General features: G+C 36.3%; 1 protein-coding gene across 1 annotated transcript in view; it reads right to left on the bottom strand.

Annotated features, from left to right (window-relative positions):
• The window catches only part of TUSC3 (tumor suppressor candidate 3), a 110,863-nt gene extending 88,081 nt beyond the window's left edge, over positions 1-22,782 (bottom strand). The window contains exon 1 of the mRNA XM_041482760.1: positions 22,641-22,782. Within this exon, the coding sequence (XP_041338694.1) occupies positions 22,641-22,766 (126 nt within the window). The 5' untranslated portion in view covers positions 22,767-22,782. The remainder of the gene's footprint in view (positions 1-22,640) is intronic.
• Positions 22,783-23,456: the final 674 nt, after the last annotated feature.

The raw sequence follows: 23,456 nt of genomic DNA, 5'->3' as shown, positions 1-23,456 counted from the left end.
TCAGGGAGAAGTAACAATATGCAAATAAAGCAGTTTTCAGACAACTGAAACTCAAATTTTCAATGAATACAAGAAGTTTCAGAAAAAGGTATATTTTAAAGACATTAACGTAAAAAGGCAATGCTTTCAGAGAGGCTGAAGGTTTTAAAGGAAAATTATCCTAGAGAGAATTCAGTTCCTCAATAAACTGTAGAAACTCCTTAGAGCAAGCTTCACTATCTGCTGATCTTTCCTTACAGTCCATACTACAGCTCCTTTTTCACTTTATACCTTTCTCATCACCCATTGTCAGGAAAATATCCACTTTTCCCATGGATATTAATGTGAAGAAAGAGAGGTAAGTACTATTGACTTACTGATGGCAGACTGGGCCACCAGAACTGTTGGAGCAGAATACAGAATGGAAAAGAAATTGTATTTCTTCTTGTAGGAAGATTTCCAGGAGATATTCTAAAAGGAGCACAGGATCAACAATGATACAGGGAGGAAAGCAGACCTGGAAAATGGTCAAGGGTTATAAGGACAAAGGATGCAATGTAGCATGCCAGCTATGTGAAGCACATGGCTGAACAGTATACTCTAGTATGTACTACAAATCTGAAAGAAGCAGGAAGTTACATTCAAAGTGTTAAACAAAAACCTACAACAGAATCCATGACGACTGTACTGAACTCACAAGTGAATACAGCCTTTGAACTGCAGAACAATATACTTACTCAATATTACTGACACAGAATTCATAGGCTAAAATATGTTGTTCAGCATTCAAGTATAATATCATAGTTCCATTTACATTGAACCAGTTGTTCAAAGGAATTGTTCTTTTGGTGTTGTTGTTATTTATGTAATCAGAGCATTAAGAAATCCTAATCAAGGAGCAGATTTTAATTGTGTGTAACTGGAGAAGTACATTACAGACAGTTCTGGTCCCTAAGAGTTTGGAAGCTGCAAGTCAAAGAAGACAAAATACATGTCATTTGCTTATTTATATATTTCTACACACAGAATACGAGAGACCAATGAAGACCATGGATTAACATGATCCACAGTTGCTTTGCCACATTTTTTTGTTTAACCACAGAGAAGATTTTAGAAACTTGACAGCAAAATGGACTCAATGAGCTATTTAAAAAAAAAAAAAAAACAGCTTTTGTAGTGCTTTGTGATGTGCTATTTCAATAGGAAAACATTAATAAAATGAATCCAGAGATACTTGTTTTTAAGATTTAAATGAATGGACAACAAAGATGCAGAATAATGAAGAGCAAGAAGTTGATACAAAAGATTGCTTACACACAGAAAGGGCAAAGCAAAATATCTTTGGTAACTTTTGTTTACTATTCATAGTTGCAGAAGTAAATTATATGTAATCTGTCACATATATTGATGGACAAGGGTTAGAAAATAAACACAAGACAGATGTGGTAGGTAAAACACTGTCAATTTTGCAAGTTTTCAAAGCAGCCATTTCCTTAATATTCATTAACTGTAGAGAATCTTTATTTTAACCCTGAAGTCCTAATTATTGTGAACCCACACTGTCATCTACATTTTTTTGCAAGACTGCATCCTCTCCCTTTTCAGAAAACTTAATTAAATCTTTAATAAGCCAGTATAAATGTAAAGGATGTGGAAACATAATATCACCTTATGCATATTTATTAAATTTCTGCAAACCCTAAAGCATTTCTCCCCAAATTAATGGTATGGAAAAATTTATTTTAGTTTACCTACTAATTTCTTTTCTTGCAGTAATTCCATCTGTTAGTTCTCATGGCAGAGACCTTGGTACTAAAGAGCATCTGAATATAGTCTGCAGAAGTTGGTATCAACCAACAGCTGATCACTTCCTCAGGTAATTGATTAAAATAATGCTGTTTTTAATCATTGTGTGAAATTAAGCATGAAATCTACCCACCCTCAGCAAGTGGACAGCCTTATTTTCATATGCTTGCACAAACTGTAGCATATAATGCAGCTTAAGATCATCAAGGAAGGTACCAATGACATTCTAATGGTGTTAGCACCATATAAATATGAATTGTGGCATTGAAACTTGTGATAGTATAAGTGCAATTCCTAAAAATACTTAATCCAATACAGTTAATTCAGGTAACTCATTAGACACCTTTGACAAGCAAAAATCCTAAGATAGATTTGACAGATCATTGAACTGAATACTAATGGCTGCATGCATGCAATCTTATCCTAAGAAGACACACTACTTTCAAATAATATTAGCATATTTAAGTCATCAGGGGACAGAGAAGGACAAAACAATGTTCAAAAGTTCCAAAGAAATGAAAAACTGCACTAATTTAGGAGAAATTACATGAGCTCTAAAAAAAAAAAGAAAAAAAAATATCTTAATTCCAACTTTGAGGCTTGTAATAAAAACCCTATAAATTAATTGATTGATTAGACATCTGCACACTGTTGATTTCCTCTGGTTGTGGAAAATTTAACAGCTACAAAAGCATGACTTGCATTATTCATCTGGTCTAACTTTGAGAACTACAAATGGCATTTATAATGTCAGCACCAAATTTCAGTGCTGAGCACTCTGATAAAACATTTGGCTAATATTCTAAAAAACTATATCCAACCACCTTTCAAATACCCAAAGCCAGTGACTAACAAGATAGTGGATCTAGTCTATCACTCTGCAGTGCAAGTTTTGTCAGCAGTGATATAAGAAAAGGTTATCATTAACTAGCGATGGCCTATCCCATGCCAGTACGATAAGCATATGCAATAATATAATTGGCGAATTACTTTCTCGTTTCTTTGTTCAAAAATTGCCCTCTCCTCATCAGCTTAGAATTGGTATTCATTTTCAAATGGCTGCCATTCTCCCCTTGTCCCCCCTCATCACATCTCGTAGAAGTGACCTTCACACTTTGTTCCCAAGCACACAGAGCGATCAGGTGGGTGACTACAACATAGAGAAATACTGCATCATTAGTTTTTAATCACAGGAAATAACCCATGTCATGCATAAACCTACTTGTCTCTCTCCCAATGACTGATGGAAGATGACCAATGTATTAGACTGAAAAAAGACTTCTAGAATAATCTCATTCAAAACATTCATGTGAAATGAGTATCTCTTATCAGCTACTTCAAGATCTAACGTGTATTCACTGCAGCACCATTCTTTTTATCAAGATGTAATAGAGTTTCAATTAAAATGGTTTTAAAAATCATACTTGATACTTAAAATTGTTTTTACAATTTTAAATGTTGTAGAGATTATCCCACTCAACATTCACCTCAAATCATGGTTAAATTCAGTAGTTTCCATGTGCCGCTGAAGGCATTGTCCAGTAGAGTTTATAAAGTCTACAAGGATGGAGATTCTGCAACTTCTACAGACATCCTCTTCATTATTATTTTTTCCCTTTAATTTCCACTGAAAATTTTCTTCTTCCTGCACCTTCTGGTCGTCTTTGTCATTTCACTATGCATACTGCTAGATTATGAATAACACATCCATTCCTTGTGTTTCTTGGAAAAAAACTGAAGAAAAAGATGAAGAGCCCTGATCTTTCACCAGTTCAGAAACTCCATGATTTTCAGATTGATAGTTATCCACAGAAGGGAAGAACCCCTGCTCAAAGCATTTACAATATAAAACTTACACAATCTGAAAAACTGATTAAGTTCGATATGCCGTATCAGCTATTTGGGTGCATAGGAAAAACCAAATGTGTTTATCATAATAGTAACATACAAGTCCAGTTCTGCAAATTTAAATCTCTTCTAAGTCTAAGACAGGTAATGTCCAATTCAAAGGCCAAACAATCAGAGATTTACACCTAGGTCAATGTTTCTTAATTACTCTCAGTCCCAGAAAGCTGAAACTGCATTCATTGTCTAAGACCATCATCAATAAAAGATCCAGATACCAACCAGTTATCATTAAAGAAGTATGTGCTTCAGTAAGAGAATGGGCTCTTAAGCATCTGCAGTACAGAGGCCAATATTTGGTAGAGTCTTAGTGCAGTATACAGTGGGAAAAGAAGAATGTTACTCTTAAGAATGGTGACCCACTGTGAAGAACATGTTTCCATACTACACTGATTAAGATGTAAACAAACCCCCTCCACAGAGATGGTAAAAACATCATTGCAATCCAATTTGTGCATGGCAAAATATAGGTTTGATGACATAATAAGATGGAATATAAATGATTTGACAGCTTCACTTCATTCAATATTCATGGTTAAGAGATATAAAAAAAAAGTCTGCTTCAGGCCAGAAGCAATTCTTGTAACAGAACAAATTAACATGAAGCAAGGCAGCTGTACAGTCTTTTGAACAGTAACTCTATTCAGTAAATTCAGAAGTATGTCAAATGGACAACACTACTCTAGATAGTAGGAGAGATGAAAAGAAGTCGCTTTCTTTGACAGCAAAATACTTGGCAAGGATGAAGATTAATAAAATGACAAGGCATGAGCTGTAAGACTTGTCAATCCTCTCTCGATGCAGTTGTAACTACAGATGTAGATTCCTTAACAGCATCATTCTGTAAAGCATGGAAAAAGACATGCAAGACTTAGGATTGACAAACTACTCATGACTGAGCATTCCTCATGGAGAGATCCATTAGTGGAAAACATTAGGCTCAAGAAAACGGGAACCGAAAACAGTGAAGAGTGGAAGACTACAGGTTGGTGAGGAGATAACGCTTCCCCTCTCTGGGTATCCATTTGCATTTCTCCTTAGGAAAAAAATAAATAAATACTGGATTAGGTGAACTCCAAGTGAATGAGTTAAGCCATTCTTACCCATCTCATATTGAGATCCTGGATGATATGATGTTATAAAATATTCAAAGCACAAAGTAGTTTTAAACCACTGCTCAAAAAGGAATTAAAAAAGAAAATATATCTTCTGATTATCACAATATGGCACATGGTTTCCTGTTCTGGGAAGAGATATCATTTGAACCATTTTCATGCAACAGAACACAGCAACAGGACAAAAATCACTTCCAGAAGGGCTCCTGTCAATAGATGGATAATAAGAGAGGCAACGATTAGAGCTTAATGAATGAGAATCATCCCTTTTATATATTGGAGCAGAGAGTGATCATGATGAGATCAGAATCTATTACTAGCTTTATGTATTTCAGGGAACTGCAAAAAGGACTGAAGCAGGAAAAATAAAAACATTTAAAAGAGATTGTATTTGTTTTGATAGCATTTCACACCATGTCATCTCATTTTTCTTCTCCAAGTGTAGCAAAGAATTTATAGAGCTAATTCATGCAGTCTAGTTTGAATTTTCAGGGAAGAAATGCAAACTCAAAACCTACAAGTCACAATGAAGACCTCCAAGCCAAAAGCAAGGAACATATTAAATCTCAAAGACAAAAGAAGGTCACAGACAAAAAGAATCATGATGAGTCTCTGAGAACTACTCTGAGAACTACTACTCTTTATGCCATAATTAGAAAAGTCAGGTCCAGCAGAATAACAATCTGTATTGAATATCTGTAAAACTGAATGTCCTTTGGTATCTTATAGTAATTGGGGTATCTGAAAGATTTATCCTGGTTGTTACTTTGCAGTGTTTGGAAACACAAGGAGAGCACATGACACTTAAGTATATGCTAACAATCAGAACAGTATCAGCAGGAATTTCCACAGAGAAAACCTGAATCACACGAAATAGCAACTGAGTATTTCCTTCTGCAGTATAAGCTGCAAGATTACTTTCTAAAACAATTATTTATCAACCTGGAAACAAATGAATGACTGATTTGAGAGCAAGTTTGAAAAGTTAAAAGCTGAAAAATAAATAATAAAAACAGGGATTCTAAATTTCTGTCTTTACTTGCAAAGGGTATAGACCTGGAAGGAAAGCTGACACGAGGCAAATAACTGAATTAAGACTGAATACAGCACTCAGTCAATTTAGCAAGAGACACTCAAATAGTGACTGAAATAGGGGGATGGCTGCTAAGAGCAAGAAGAAAATAGTATGACCTAGTCTTTCTTGAATGATGTCAACTGAGCCCATTAGGGTCCTGACAGGTTATATCTTTATAAATACCAGCACTAAATGTGCACATGGTCTCTGATTTTAGAATAAATCACACAGATCAGAAGGTAAGAGAAAAGATAAGTACCAAATAATGAAATCAAAACCCTTGATTCCTTTCCACATTTGTCTCCAGATATTGTAATGACTACAGGAGTGCTTTCTGCTTCCACTCCAGAGAAATCCAGAGGGTTTTACAGGAAAGAATGACAGAAAAATTTCTAAACAATACAGATCTCTTCAGAGACATCAAAATTTTACTCAACCTACTTTTGCATTTCATTCATCTCTCTCCTTGGAGGAGAGCAAAATCTGACAATCTATCTTAGAACAACAGATATAAAACAGATTGTGGGAATACTTTTAAAATCTCTCTGTACATACTAAGAAGAGTAGAATATAGAAAAGAAGGGAAAATTTTAAAATACCAAAATTCTTGAGAAGAATGTTGTAAATATTGTAGAAAAGACAAAACTAAAGGCTATAAGGAAAAATATCTGGATAATCACAGAAGTGTGACACTAATTCAGAAGTATGATGACAAAAAACATGCAAAGGAAAAACATCATATGAAGAAAAAGTAGAATCACTGGGAACTGCAACATGAATAAACAGACTGGAAGAAAAAGAATGCAGTATTACACTGAAGGCAAAAGACATACAACCTAATAGAGGAAGTGAATGTAGGCAGTCTGAAATTTGACTTTGAACAGACTAGAGAACAATTTTTGGCATAAAATACATGCATAACTTTCCCCAGGACAGCCACAAATGTTCCAGGATGAAGTCTGCTCTTTGAGTTGAGCAGGCTTTAAGTTTGCATCAATATATGTGAATATTCTATTTCTAGAAAAAACAGAAAAAGCTAAGATAATAACAAAAACAAAAAAAAAATTAGGAATTAAATTATAAGAATAAATACACAAACAAAAAAACCCCACCATCTGGGACATAGGAAGGAAATAAGGAGACTTTTAGGTTAAACAGAATATGAACATAGTCACAGGAAGAATAAAAGTAACTTTTCCTGTACCAACTTGAGTTTGTAGATGGTGAATCTGCATTTGATAAAAACCCAGAGGGTTTGGAAAACAAGTTATACTTTGAAAAACAAAAGAGAAAAAAAAAAAGTGGAAAAGGCAATGAAAAAGTTTATTAGAAGATGACTACAAATGTCAAAATTCTGCAGAATCCCTATCAGAGGAAGGATACGAGATAAGAGACAGATTTACTATTATGCTTTTTCTTTATGAGCATTATGGCTAGAGCTGTATAAATTAGAAAAATATGCACCCTTGCATCCACACTTTTTCAAGACCATATTATGCTGGCATTGTCAAAGTTTTAAAAGACACCAGGGAAACTGGGTTTTTTTGACCATGTGCAACCATAAATATTTGATGGACTTCTATTATACATTCAGTTTGTTCTGCTTTTGGAAAATATCCTAACACACAGAACTCAATTTCATAAATACTTTTAACAGACTTTTGCAGATTGACAAAACCTATCATGAGCACTTACAGAACATTTTTTCCAAAATTAAATTTACTAAATTTGACACATTATTTGCTACTAAGAAAGGCACAGAGCACATAAAGACCACTACTTTTTCCAAGAAGAATTGAAAAGAATTTGCGTTGCCATACCTCAAAAATAACAACAAAAAAAGAGAAAAGGAAAAAAAAAAAAAAAAGGAAAAAGCAATGTATACCCCTTTCTTTGGTATGAAATGGAAAAAGCAAGAAAAAAGGGAAATACCAACCTTTACGGTTTATAAAATTGACAAGCAACCAAAGAAGTTACACAGGAAACCAGTTACATATCTAACAATTGAATTCAAATACCTAAAGTCTGCAGATGACTTCAGCATTGGGGCAGTCCTATCAATGTTTCTCTCTCAAGGTGAAAAGGTAAGACAGCAAATGTCTTTCTTCTACAAGGACTTCAGAAAGTAGTACCTTGTTTCATTGTCTCACATAAAATTAATGAAAGCCCACTTTGGTTTCAAATTCAACTCTTCCAAATTTTTTTTTCCAAATATCAGACAATCTGCTTTAGGACACTAACAGTAATTCTCAAAAACAATCAAAAAGCACTTGACATGGTTTACAATAGCAACATGATCCAGCCAATTTAATGAACAACCTATCAGACCAAAGCAAAGCATGCAAACTAATAAAAATCCTACTTCATATTAAAGAAAACTCACATTTTCTCTTTTTGCCAGAAATGACAAACTGTAACACAGAAATGTTCATCTGATACAACTATTTAATCACCAAAATTTGGATGCAAGCTCAAAATGTTGATTTTTCTTTCTTTCAAGATAGCAAAAACATCCTTTTCCCTTTTTTTTCTTATGATAAAACATTTAAGTAAAAAGATTCTACAAGCAATTTTAAAAAGTTAGAAAAGTAGGCAGTAGAAAAAGTTTTGAAGGCATCACAATTAATGGAGTGTAAGCTTCACTTTCAAAAATTAGGAAATGTGTACATTACAGCCATTGCACCTATTTTAATGTATGTTTCAGAGTACTGCGTCTCCTAATACTTTCTGCAAAGTTTTCATCACAACTCATGGTCATTGTGAGAGAAATCTTCATCTATCCTCCCATTATTTCACTGTCATTTGATTGCTAATCATTATTCACAAATTCTTTGCCATCTCTGACACTCACTCTCCAGTTTTATTTTATTATGCCATCCATTCATTGGTCACTTTATTGTCACAGTTTCCTAGCAAATTCTGTTTCTCAGGAGGCAAAAACACACACATAAACATGACAGAATCACTAAGTTCAGCATTCTTCCTCATGCCTAGTACCTCAGCATTTTTAAACAAACCTTTAACCTCTCTCAGCCATCCACATGAGGTTCTGGCACACTTGCCATTTACCCACACATTAAGAAAGAGAAGTATCACAGTTCCCTGAGCAGGAATTCCTTTAATCAGAATAGTACCTTCAGAGTAAGTTGTTCATTAGAACAGAAAGGACATAGCATGGTGCTAAGTTAATTAATGGATTCAATGATACAACAGAAGGTAGACAATCTCCAGTGGCAGATAAAGCACTTAATCCTTTTAATATAAAATAATTACTTTGCACTTTTAGACCTATTTCTGAGTAGTTTAAGGAAAAACTATTCACAGATACCAGCACATTAATTTTTATCTAAATAAAAAAAATGTGATTAGTAGGACTAAAGCAGAAGTTCATTGTGGAATATTAAATTATGACTGTACAAGCAGTCAGGAAGCTTTAATAGAAAACCTAAGGGTTTTAGTATGTTAATATGCTGTTTAAACACCAATACTCAGCACTATTTTCTATGCTGAATATTAAAAATGCAGGTGCTTTATAGGGAATAACTCAATAAATCACATTGAGCAAACTGGAGGTGAAAATAATGTCTACATTAGAAAAATAAAAATATTAAGTACTTACCAAAATTACATTTCATTCTCAAAAATAATTCCCGTACTATCACGAAGTCTATATTTTTACCTTCCGAAATTAGCTTCTAAAATCCACATAAAATCAAATTTCTAATTCTATACATTTTTCAGAAAAAAGTTGCTATAGTTCTAAAGATGGAAACCAGCTAAAAGTGTCTCTCTAAGCCCATTTTAAAGCACACTTTTTAATTTTTTTGTAGAGTCAAAATTCAGTGTAAAGACTTGAGTAAAAATGTGCTTCCTCCATAACATTTTTTGTAGAGAGAACATTTTTACTATCAAAACAGTTCATTAGAATCAAAAAAGTTCCATTTTCACTTGGGACAAGTACAGACATCAAATTACTTTTGAAAACAAAGCTGCTGTATCAGCTAATGAACCCGTAATTTTCTCCCTCACAGCCCAGCAAGTATGAGTTCTGCATGAGAGCACAATGCATTTATTGCTCAAAAAAACTGATGTTGCTATAACTGAACAGCTTCAGCTAGATTTTTGAATCACTTAAGACACATGCCAATAGACGAATACACTAACACAACCATAACTAGATCACTTTAATATGGTGGGACAAAAAAATGCAATGAAAGATCAAAGTTTTATTTTCTAGTATTCTACATGTCATCTGAATGTGCAATATATACTTGAATTTACAACCTATCTAACATTGCTCACTTGAGGCTCTTGTAAAATGAACACCATATCTGTCCTAACTTTATGAAGGGAATAAGGAGGGAAATATTCAGTTCTTACACAGGTGGGACCATCTTCTTCAGTACTGCACCCTACAGGTGGCTAAAGCTCCAATAACAACATAACGGAATTCTAGAGTGGGGTGACTTAAGGCTTCATTGCTTCCTGATGCAGCTCACTTGCTAACATGTTTTCTACAGTATAAAAAATTTTGCACTAAAATTTATCAGCTTTAGTGCCTCTCCTCTCATTTATCATTTCATTAAAAAAAGTCAAATAATGTAGTATTTGACCACCTATAAATCTATATAACCTATAAATCATTATAATCTTGTGCTATACACTCTTTTGCTTGGTATCTGTAGAAGTAATGAGGTACTTAGATTAATCCACACAGAGCAGTTAATCGAGGAATTTGGATTTACATCTAACAGAAATGGAAACCAGAGTGGGTAATTCTAAAGTGGAATAAGCTTCTACTGTCTGCCACCAGATACTTACAAAACATACACAGATTTTGTGTAATCTCCCCTTGTTTTGATATTACTTTCTTGTAATATCTACATGGCCTAGAATACTGAAAGAAAAATGCAGATTTGAGAACCTTTATGTTCCCACCAAGACAACTATTGCCTTTAAATATTCCAGGGCTGATTCTTTGAGCACTGGGTGTAGTGCACTGTATACTTAGTTCCTTCAGCCACCTCCACCGTCACACAGTTACAACTGAGAAGGTGATAGCTGCTTAAACAGAGAGAGCAAGTGTAGAGAGGTTATCCTGAGAAGTCTTCACTACTTTAAAGTAACCTTGATTTCTTTCACTGCCCTCCCAACTGGTTTGGCAGGCAGTACTCATGTCCAGATGGTGGACAAGTAAACCTACTTGAACAGATTGTATTACAATGTTTTACACTGAACAGTTATTGGATTAAATGTATAAATAGCTGTGGGAACCCAGGACTTTCCTCTTTCAAATGATCATCATTCAGCTAGAAAATTATCCTCCTCTTGTCACTCCTCTGTGGCCCAGTGAATTCTGCAACATTCTCCAACCTCCGTCGGTGTAAGAGGACAGTACAGAGTGCAAACAGATATAATTCAGAGCAGGAACTTTTTGAATTAATACAATAATGAAGATCATCTTAAGAGGATCCAAGCACCCAAAGGAACAGACAGACAAGTGTTCAGGGTACTTTACATGAAGCAATATAAAATTTCCCAGAAATCAAATTAATATCAACTGTTCCCACTGTATCAGTTTCCCAGACACGCTTTAACAATACTTCTACTGTGGAAGAGGCTGAGATGTCACATTTAATTGAAAATTTAACTCCTATGGTGAATGTTACAAGTTCATAGCACACAATGACTTAAGGAAGCTTAGTTTCTGTCCACAGAATGGGCTAAAATACAAGATGTCAAATCAGATGAGGACTGTCCTTCTCTGTGCACTAAAGCAGAACTTCAGGTAACTATTACTTTTAAAGAAATTGCATTATGTTAGCAGCCTCACAAATCAGTATGCAGTTACATGAGGGCATTTTAGTTTAAAGTTTTACTCTGAAAGCAACATTCTCCATGAAGTCTGGTTAAAGCATTTTGATCATTTATAGCCTAGAGTTACAGGACAAAAACCCACAGATGTCAACACCAGGGCAAATGCTATTTCATCTAGATCAGGGCAAACCAATGTGTGTAAATATGTGTGTGCATCTACAGGCACACAGCCCCACATCTCGACTGACTGATTTATTCAGCTTACAGGAAACAAAAAAAATGAAAAAGCTTACAATGCATTTGAAAGGGAAAATGATTAGCAATGCCCCTGACAGACTACAGGGAGAAATGTTCAGATCCCTTGAAGTTGCAGAGCTAGGAACTAGGAAATTAGGTGAAAGAATGTAGAAGTAGACAGTAGATCGTAAATGTAGCTGGAACCAGTGGATAAAGAGATAATGCGGAACCTAAGTGGCAGTCATGTAACAAAAAAAAGAGTGCATGCCCTAAGCAAAATTCAAGACAAGGTCCCTTAAAATTTTGGGGGCTCTCAGTGAATACAATCACCTTTAGATGGTCCTCTAAGAGCATAAAAAAACTTCCAGTAAGGGGCAAAGACATATAAATTCATTCTAGGAGAAGTGATGGTTATGTATTAGCTTGGAAGTATGTAGTAGTGACTATGTACGGTCATGATGGAATAAATACCCTATTGTAAAATTTCATTATACACATTCAATAAGAGGAAAAATCCTGTCAATGTGTGCAGCACTGTAATAAAGAATGCCTGATTTCTAATACTTCAAATTGTGACAGAAAATTATTCTCTGGCTCATTTCAGTATCACCCCAAATCAAAAAAAGCATAAAGGAAATAAAAACCAATTATAATATCTAGAGTCTGCCCAGCAGATATCAATAACTTTATCTTTTCTTCTAAACAAATTGCCCACTAAAGAAGTTAGTGCACTGCTATAAACTAATAGAGATTTGAAAAAAAATTTAGACAAGAGCTTCTATTCATAGCTTAGAAGAAAATGTATGTCACAACAGAAGAAAAATATTTTCGCAATAACTTCAGCATCCTGTCCATAACAATTCCTATCTCGTCTACTCAATGTGCTGTCACATTGTCACTAACTGAATCCACCAGCTGCAGACAAGTAAGAGGCATAACAGTTGTACATCTTCAATTTTGGACTGAGCTTCCTGGGACTGGCATTCTTCAAATTCCTATGAAATTCCTGCCATTCATTTTCCATTTCAGTTGAAGCTTTAGTAGAAATCAGGCATAGAACAGAAAAACGGAAACAGTTTCCACTGAAATATTTTACAGCTGAGGCATCAGCTATCAAGAGTACAAACCATGGCTAAAATATTTACAAGTGTGATGCAAAAATAATATACAGAATTCAGATAACTTTACACTACTAGTTTCTATGCTCTAACAGATTTCAGAAGGATTTAAAGACACTTCTTTACTTCCGAGTACATGTGAACATTGAACTTGGCTTCATAGTTTTTATTTTCCCATACACATTTTTTCTATCCTTCAGCCCAATGATAAAAAAAAAATCCTACTTTATCAAAGAAATTAACTTCAGCAAGTTCCTTTTATTTTCCAAAACACAGGAAATAATGTTCAGGAAACATGTGATGGTATTTTCATTTAAGTCACAGGAATGTGTAATGTTACACCAGACAGAAGATTTGCACATGAGGCTAACTTGTTTTTCACTGACTAGATCTGAGGATAGAAGCTAAACAAGTTCATCAACCACAGGCACCTGCAACACAGTAATTCTGCTTCCCATCCAACTTTTACGCTGCACAGACATTGCAATGGAGGAAAAAAATTGTCAACGATCTCTAGGCCTCTGAACACGCCCTACACTTTAACATGCCAGACTTGGCCATGAGATCAAGTTCTAGCCACACTTAAGAGTCAGATAAAAAAGGTGGCAAGTGCATTAGTTTCCCCAGGCACCATCTGAAAGTACCCAATATCTGAAGACATCCTGGTGAAAGGTATGGCAAAGAATTCACTTGAAAACAAAACCCTCTTATTGCTTATGAGTTTGTGCACTCTTCTAAATTTCAGTGTTTGACTCAAGTAGGGGGAAGCATATTCAATATCATCTTCACCCATGTAGAAGTATTCAGGTCCCACATCTCAAAATCCTTGAAACCTATCCTATAAACCATAATCAATAAGCACGCTTATACCATCTCACATGACCTGAACAGAAACCAGAATATATACCACCTTAACCACATCGCCTTAAGTACATCACCATGTGATGAAAGAAAAAGAAAACACTACTCTAATCAAGTTATTATATTATTATTTTGATTTTTTATTTGTTATTATTGTTAAGGACCATGTACATAATCCTCACTGAAGAATCAGTACACAGTCATCACCACTACCTTCTCCTCCTGTAGCTGAAGAGTACACAATACTTTACCAGCACATAATCTGAATAGCACAGCTTCTACAGTTTTGACTTTAGCATCCATATTCTGGAGAATTATAAGATTTCAGAAACATCCTTTTGCATTTTGTATTCCCTAGTTCAAGATCACCGACCACAAAGAGTGCTGTACTGTGACCTATGATGAGGTACTCTACTGTTAATTAAATTGCTCTACAATTCCCTCACCTAACTGTAGCTTGAATTCCTCTCAGTGGAAAGACACCTAAACATATGTAGATACAGCAAATTCATTCTTTCACTGTATGTAGCCCTAGCCCTGTAACTCCCAGGGTATCTAACTAGGTCAGTCAAAACAGGCACAGGTATTCTATTTGTATTCAAATACCTTCTTTATCTTATTAGATAACCTTGAAAAAAACAAAGTGGAGAAAGGAACTGTGTCTCAAAAAAATCTGTCTGCTCACTCTCTATGTTAATCTCCCATGCAGAATCTGAATCTCTAGCTATGTCTTTTATAGAAAGACAACGATTCACACTAAAATACTTTAATAGGATTAAAAATAAAAATAATTTTAAGTTTCATATTTTTAGTGTATTAGGACCCCAGTGAATCTAGTAATTATGGATTAAATGCAATTTGTATTTCACTGCAGTTTACTACCAAAAATAGAAGAGAGTCATATGCACTTGATAAGTAAGAGAAGTAAAAACAACAAAATATTTTAACTAACAATTTGAACCAAAGAAAACAAAGACAAAGCACCTACAATTACCAAGGAAAGTTTAAGCAGTACCAAAAAATACCTCTCCGACCTTATTGTTAAAATAACCATACTACTCAGCATAGTGCAGAAAAACCACTGCAATATAACAATTCATTATACTAAACACACTCTTGCAGGACAGCAAAATCTTGAGTTAAAGGCCTAACTTTAGATTCAGAATGCACCCAGTCACTGACAAGATCGGAGAAACAAAATGTGTGAAAAAGCCTGAATGTGCATGTATGACCTGAAAATAGGAAAATATAAAATTAATTAGTTAATTAACTGAACAACTGTCAATTATTTTTGATGAAAAACACGCTAAGTATCAAAACACTTCACAAAACATAAAAGTTGACAAAAATGCCTAGAATAAATTATTTTAAAAGCCCCAGAAATTAACCTTAAACTACAAATGGGAATTTTACAGTATTACCTAAACTTTTTCTCGACAAGCTCAAAAATCTACATTGAAAAGATGGCTCAGACATTAATATATACATAGTGAAATCTCAAAAAGCTAAACAGAAATGTCAATATCCAAGATTCAGTAGACTGTCATAATTGGCCTTTTTAAGGCAATTGGTTAACAAAAGCAGTTGAACATGCTAATTTTTAATAGTAGAGAAGACAGCAATAGTGATTTGAAATTATGAAAAAGCCAAAAAAAAAAAAGCAGAGTAGAAAATGGTTTCTATCCTTCAAGCAGCAGATGCTACAGCCTATAACCTTGATCAGCTCTGTGAGCTCAAAAAGTCATTCCAGAGGGACTGCATAACTGTAATTACCACTTCTGTTATGAACTTGATATACAAAATGTTCTATGCAACACAGCCAAACTCTGCTAAGCTTAATGACCAGTTCATCTGAAATTCAAAAATTAGTTGCTTTAGATTCAGCAGCAAAGGATAAGAAAAATTAATGGAATGGCATAGTTAGGTTAAGGACTGCAACTCCTTAGGAAGAGATAATGAATTTGGAGTATTCCAGAAGAGTATAATCAGATACAATCATAAAAAGAAAGTAAAATCTTAACAGCAAATCATATTAGGTGGGAGAACAGTCTGTCCAGAGAAATGCCACTACTTTAGCACTCAGGAAGAAGAGAGTTTTCATGAAGAAGCCTGCAATAGCAAGGGTACATATCTTTTCCATGTCATGGGACTATCTGTAACCAAATTATAGCCAGGCCTTTTTTTGAATTTTGTCAGAAGCCATTAACTCAATGCACATATAAATTTGTTTATGCACATTAGAATATGAAGGACTTGTGAAAATCACAAATAAAAATATGAGTTTCTCTCTCTGAAATGTAGCTCTCAGGTTCACTATAAAATATCTTTCCTTTGGTTAATGGCAATTCCTCATTATTGACAGTTGTAACCAAAAAAAAAATAGCTATTACATTTTATATATAAAAACAATGAAGAAGTTATTATATATTTTTATAAAACCTCATAGCATTAGATAAAAAGAAAATACTGGGTTTCTGTAATTTTAGCTACTCTATTTAGTAGATTTATCAGAGCAAGAGAATGAGGCCTAAAGCAAATACCAGGTAAAGGTCCTTCTTTAGCTCTGACCATTATCTTAGCCAATAAAATGTGACCTTGAAAACATTTCTAAAAATTAAGAGAATAAATCTGAAGACCCAAACCAACATCCAAAAAACCCAGTGCTTTCTCATTCTACTTTTACTGACTGATTTTTCCAGAGCATGTAGAACTCAAGCAGATACAATCTGTATTTTCCATGTGGTTGCACAGGATGGGCTGTATAAATGGTTATAGAACAGAACAGGGGAAAAGATCAATTATGTCACTGATCTGTCTTATGACAGCAAGGATGCCAAACAGAGACATCTGGGACAAAAAGTTTCAGTAACCCAATCACAAAATGCAATCAGGCCACTATAAGCATCCTTTATTTCACTTACTGTATGCAGTCACTGAAGTTTTCTACACAGATTGGTTAAAGCCAGAACTGCTAGTTAATTTTCCCAAGTTGTTGCAAAATTTAGTTAATTAGAAATAAATTAGAAAGGGATATAGATGTTTTATAGGGTTGCAAAAAAAACAGCATAGAGGAAATATTTTTGCAAATATTTTCTTTTTCCTCTATGCTCTCTCCATTCTTTTTAGAATTAGCCTTAAATTTCATTTCATGAATTTTATATTTTCAGGCATGGCTTAAAACTGCTATTTCACTTCAAACTGAGAATACTTATTTTAAAGCTTTAAGCATTGTTATAAAAAAGCCTCTCTCTACTGTAACAGTGGTTAAATGTCCACTTACATAAATGCATACAAAATCTCCACTTAAAATACATCTTTAAAATGGTTTGATGGCAAATCTACAGTGAGGCCTGAGCTTCCCTCCACAAATTCAAGCTTTGCCACATCTCAATTTTTAATAAAGTTTTTAAAGGGAAGTCTGTAATTGGTGTAACTGCCAAACGCTTTCACACATCCTGTGTCAAAAGCAAAAACTTGCAGTGTTTCACAGTCTAGAGACCAAACCCAAAATTTTCACAATTACAAGATGAAGAAGGCTTTATATTCAAGTTTAATTTTAAACAGAATTTCAGTAGACCAAGAAGAGAAACTTAGGTTTTAATTATCACTGTTATTTAAATAGTATCAGAGATCTTGAAAAATGAAGAATTTATTTCTTAAACTATATGTGAAATTGAATATATGCTAAACACTCCTCATCCATCACAAACCTTTTTTCCTCCTTTCCTTTTCTCCGCTTGCTCTACCATGTTTCCTAGTATTTCTTTCAATTAAACATGCATGCAGAACACTGAACAAAAGAAAAGAATGTTACAGATCATTGAAAACAGCACCAAGAGATAAAGTAAGAAACTAAGTACTAATCTTTCAGTTTTGGAGCAAGACCAAGGACAGCAGGTTTTGCTGGCTCTAGCTCTGAATGGGTTAGAATTGCTACCTTTATGGTGAACCACTACCAGAAATCAGATGGGAAAAACATTTTAAAGTGGATTACTGCAACATCGTAATAATCAATAACTGCAAATAAACACAATAGGCTCACCATGAAACCCTAAAGGAAAACAAAAACACATGGTGCAGAAATAAGGGGATAGTGCCTTAACCCCAGTTAATTTCAAATAAAACAGGAAATATGATTCACTCAGAAAAGATAGAAGATTCACTCAGAAAAATTATCGTATTTAATACTTTAAATATTAAAAAAAATACAGCTCCTTCTATTTAATTTTAAAAATAACAACCAAACAAACTGTTCTTTATGGTCATGATGAGGACAAAAATTAACAGGGTCAAAAATGTAGGCCTTGAACACACAGAAATTTAGGTTAGATCTTTAGGGGGAAAGAAAAAGCCAGAAGTTGTAGAGTCACCCTCACCAAAGACTTCTGCGGGCACACCACATATAAATTTGTCAAGAATAATAAAAGTATGGCTGAGCTTTGGGATAAACTTAGCAATTAGATTGTTCTTCCAACTCTATCTCCCACAATTTCTCACAACTGCCATAACTTCTACACCCAGCTGGGGAAAACAGAGAGGGAGAAAAAGGTAAAGAACTATTCTAAATATATGAATCTTGGAATCCTTTAAAAATAATCAGGGCAAACTAAGATATCACAGAACCTTGCCTTACAGAGGAGTAAAATTACTACAATATTTTTAAATGTCTTCAACATCATTTTTAGTAGACTCAAGCTCAACAAAATATTTCCACCTAAAGAAAGCTTGTGTCTAAACAGATACCTTCCCTATGTCAGATTTAGCAGGAATGACAAACTACCTGCAGAAAAAGTTACTCCAATTGCCTATCAGTGGTTTAACTAAGATTCTGAGCCACCTACCTGAAAGCTCAAAAATAAACATTATCCTCTATGAGAAACGTTTTTAATATTGCAAACCCAATGCTCTCTTTCTAAGTGTTTCAGTCACAAGAAACTCTATAATGGAAAGCCAAGCAGTATATTTCAAAGTGAATTACTCTGATTCCTTTAATTTTTCTAATAGTTTAACCCACTCCAAGTTTGTGTAAGATATATAAAAAGCATTGCAAGGACTGGGAACAGAAAATGCATGTATGTTAATACAATTGTATTATCTCAAATGTGTGGAAAGAGTAAATTACTATTTCTCTTATTATGCATACAGTTTCCAAGAGAATATTCCTACTCCAGTGTCTTGTTGATACTTCACAATCAAGAACTTTTATTTACTTCACTTTAAATAAAGGTACTCTTCAGCACCCAAATTACAATCATAAAAGCAGGCTTTTCAAATCTCTAGTTAGCTTCTAAGCGTGAGCTACAGGGGAAAGTTGCAGTGTTGTTCTTCATATCATTTTCAAATTACATATTCCGATGTTTTCTATGTATCTCCTCACTTGTGAAGGCTGTCAATAATATGGAAATGTCCATAATATGGAAAAGGTAGAGCAAGATTAAAGCAAAACAATAGGAATGTTAGTGTAAGTTCATGAAGTCATCCTAAATATAGCTTCCATGAAACCAGATGACTAATAATCTAATTCAAATCTATTTCCAAATAGCTCTTTAAATTCTTGCATATTTAATCAAATTTAAAACCAACCTTAGCACTTCTCAGTAATTTGTCAGAGAAGACAATTTCTTCAGTTATCATTAAGAACATTTTACTGTATAAGACTATGTGTTTTAGCAATTTAAGGACTTGCACATTTTCTAAGTACAGCTTTAATGTATTATTTCACAATCAACACAGAAATTTATAACAATGTTTTCCAGTTTCCCTGGTTATTTTCTCTGCTAGCAGCAAGTCCTTCAGAAACATCTAATATCTTAACTTAGTCCTCTCCTTCCTGCAGAGTCATCTCCACCTCTTCCATGCTCATACAACTGATCTAGATACCTCCAATCATTCAGACTTTATGCATACTTTTCTATGTAGTCAACACTTAAAAAGATAAATTAATAAAAAAAAATAAAATAATTGTCTTCACCAAGAATGCTTTCCTTCCTTAAGATTTAACTCCAACATTTCAAGTTCTTGTCATTTTGAAGTACTTTTTAAGTAATCAAGTTTGTTTGTTTTTTTTTTTTTTTAATTGATTAGGAAAGCAGTTTCTTCTCTCTAGTCCTTCACCTCTCCTTCTGGACAACCATGTCAACAAATACACACACAAAGCACAGAGAAAGCAGGAAACTGAGATGTGAGTTGATTTTGTCTCATGAGATACACATTTCAACTACATTAGCTTTTCTCTTGCAGTGTTCACTTTGAAACAATTCGGTGTGTGTTCAACCATTTTTCCAACTTCCAAAAAAAAAAAAAAAGCTGTGTTTCAATCTTACCAGTCTTTGTATAGAACATCTTCAGTTCACTTAACACATTTAACTCCCATCACCTTTACGTGTTACCACTGAGCTTCTGGACAGTGGTGTGAACAGCAATGTCCCACAGCACAATATCCTTCACTCTTTCAATTCACATAATTTTCCTAGGAACAGTTTTAAAATGTTATTTCCAAACTACTTACTGTAAGTACAAGTTTCATTTTTCACACACAGATGTTTTCCTCATGATATAAATTTGGTAAACTACTACAGTTTTTAACATGAAAGTTATGGGGCAAGAACAGTCAGACTTTGGCTCTAACATATACAACACAGAACCATACAGTGTATAAAACCCTGAAAAAACCCCTTTATTTTAAGCTTGCATTTAAAATTAAGCTAGAACTTATAATATTGCAATAGTTTCTGTAAAGATGCAATCATAGATACTATGTCTATCTCTACACAAAGCCAAGGGTTTGTTTGCATGAGCAGTCCATTGTCTTAAAAGCAAAATATTAATCAGGAATGAAAAATGGCAGCAAAAAGATCCAGATGACTGTGATGTGTTAGTTTAAATCAGTTAAAAAGGAAAACACTGAATAACAAGCTTTACATAGGAGAAATACCTGCCTGAACTGTAATACCAAATAGGTGGACAAACAAACAAGCATTTCCATCCTTTTATGTACCACCTCCATAGCAGGACTGGTAAACTTTCTAAAAAGTAGCTGTACACGTCCATTTTAATTTGCCATTATTTACTTGTTAGGAAAAACATCTCACTTAAAAGAAAGATTATTTCAGCTATCTTGGTAGCACAGCTGGCACTCCACATGAAAGTGTCAACAAAAGTTGCAGTGCCAGCACATCACAGCAAGAGAGAATCAAGTGTCAAACATTAAACACATTTTATTAAGAAAACCTAATAAGTTAAAGTTTTGAAAAGAAGTTAATTATAGCAGCAGAAGGGCGACACATTTACTGCTTATTCATTCCAGAAAGAGTGGAAAAGACAATGAATGCCTAGAGTGAAGGTGTTCATTTTTCACAATGACACCCAAGGGATTTATTTCAATGATCAGATTACTTATCTTGGTAAGACCAGAGTTACACTATTATTTAGATACTTAAACAAGAATTTTACGTACTAACTTAGAATATTGTAAGTTGGAAGAGACATTGAGTCTAACTCCCAACTTCACACAGGGCAATGTAAAAGTCAAACCATACACAAAAACGTTGTCCATATGTCTCCCGAACACCTGCAGGTTTGGGGCAATGATCACTTCCACTGTAGATTTGAGCCATTCCTTCCACTCTTGTCACTGGATACCAGTTGTTTTACATCTTTGGCCCGTAAGCCTTAATAACCTATATAGTTCTTTAAAGAAAAACAAAACAAGCAAAACCCAAAAATTCGGACCATCCTTCTCTTTGTCTGAGCTGCTAGTTCAGAGAAAGAATCAGCTTTAAAAACTGTTCCTTCCTTCTCCTCCATCACAAAAGTCCTCCCCACAACACTAACAGATATTAAAAAAAAAAAAAAAATAAAAAGACAAAACTCTGCAGTTTGGTTAAAAGCTAACTCCTCCCATAAATGAAGTTATAGTGACACTGTAGAGACACTACTGGGTGGCCTAACACTTGGTATGCAAAAGCCTGGCCTGAAATCTAGGGCAACTGAGGAAGAGAAGTGTAGGCAGCTCTAGTAGCATTGAAATCTGGAAAAGGCAAGTATGTACACTACACATTTTTGCACACTTCCCTATTTGAATATAAAAATTGGTGAAGATAAGCTGTTGATATGAATCTGAATTAACACTGCTCCTTCCTCCACGTCTCTCCTACCCAGAGGACACCTCGAAGAGAGCACCACCACCTTCACCTGCACTCACACGCACACCTGCTGCCATCGCTTTGATGCTAGTTATTAACTCCGGGCATTTCGTTCCCTTGGCACCACAAACACGGGGCTTAACTCCATCTCCCGCGGGCTCCTCGCCCCGCCTGGCTGCCAGGCGCCCCTGGCCCACCGCAGCCGGCAGCCCAGCCCAGGCCAGCGCTGCCCAGCCCAGCCCGGCGGCCCGTGCCCCTCTGCTCAGAACCCGTCATTTCCCGGCCCCCGACAGCGCAGGGCACGGCCTGGGCACGGCCAGCACGCTGGGGACCGCGCTCCCGGCGCTGCTCCCTGCGCTGCCGCTGCCCTGGAAACGCCGCCGCCGGCCATCACCTCCCGCGCAGGGCAGGCGCACCGCCGGCCCGGCGCCTCCCGCCCCACCGGCGCCCCGCTCGGGGCTGGGGAGGGAGAGGGGCCGGCGGAGCGCGGGGGGCGCCGGAAGGACGGGGACTCCGGAGAGGGGGGCAGCGCGACAGGGCACCCCCGGCCGGGCGCGATGGCGAAAGAAGCGAACGTCTCTACCTCCTTCTTTTTCTGTCCTCCCCCGAGCTGTCCGCAGAGGAGGAGCAGGAGCAGCAGCAGCAGGGGGAGGCAGCCCGCGGCCGGCAGGTGCGGCAACCGCCCCGCTGCCCCGGCACCCAGCGCCATGTTCCGCCCCCGCCGGCGGCACCTGCCGCACCGCCACGCTGAGCCGGCCCGCGCCCGGCCAATCGCAGCGCCCCGCGGCGCGGCGCCGCCTGGGAAATGTAGTTCTGCGGGGACTGCGGGGCAGGGTCGCGCTCGGCTCTGGGCGGGTGCCGCGGGCAGCGCTGCGGCTCTGCCCGTCCCGGGGACATCTGCCCGTCCCGGGGACAACTACCTGTCCCGGGGACAACTGCCCGCCCCGGGGAAATCTGCCCGCCCCGGGGACATCTGCCCGTCCCGGGGACAACTACCTGTCCCGGGGACAACTGCCCGCCCCGGGCTCGGCTTCACTGCTGCTCCCGGCCGCCTGCAACACACAGTGCAATCCTAGATCAAGACTGTAAAACAAAACAAGACAAAACACCGAAAAACCCCACCAAAAACCGACCCAAGCTATAGAGACTTCTTTCTTACACCTTTATGCACTTTTCAAGTTTCATTATGCACGCACAAAGCCATCTTTGCAGAAAATAATATGAATGCGTCCCGGGGACAACTACCTGTCCCGGGGACAACTGCCCGCCCCGGGCTCGGCTTCACTGCTGCTCCCGGCCGCCTGCAACACACAGTGCAATCCTAGATCAAGACTGTAAAACAAAACAAGACAAAACACCGAAAAACCCCACCAAAAACCGACCCAAGCTATAGAGACTT

The sequence above is a fragment of the Pyrgilauda ruficollis genome, unplaced genomic scaffold (assembly GCF_017590135.1).
Source record: "Pyrgilauda ruficollis isolate IOZ18807 unplaced genomic scaffold, ASM1759013v1 scaffold1, whole genome shotgun sequence".
Lineage (NCBI taxonomy): Eukaryota > Metazoa > Chordata > Aves > Passeriformes > Passeridae > Pyrgilauda > Pyrgilauda ruficollis.
The sequence above is the reverse complement of the archived record's forward strand: the minus strand, read 5'-3'. Positions and strand labels throughout refer to the sequence as shown.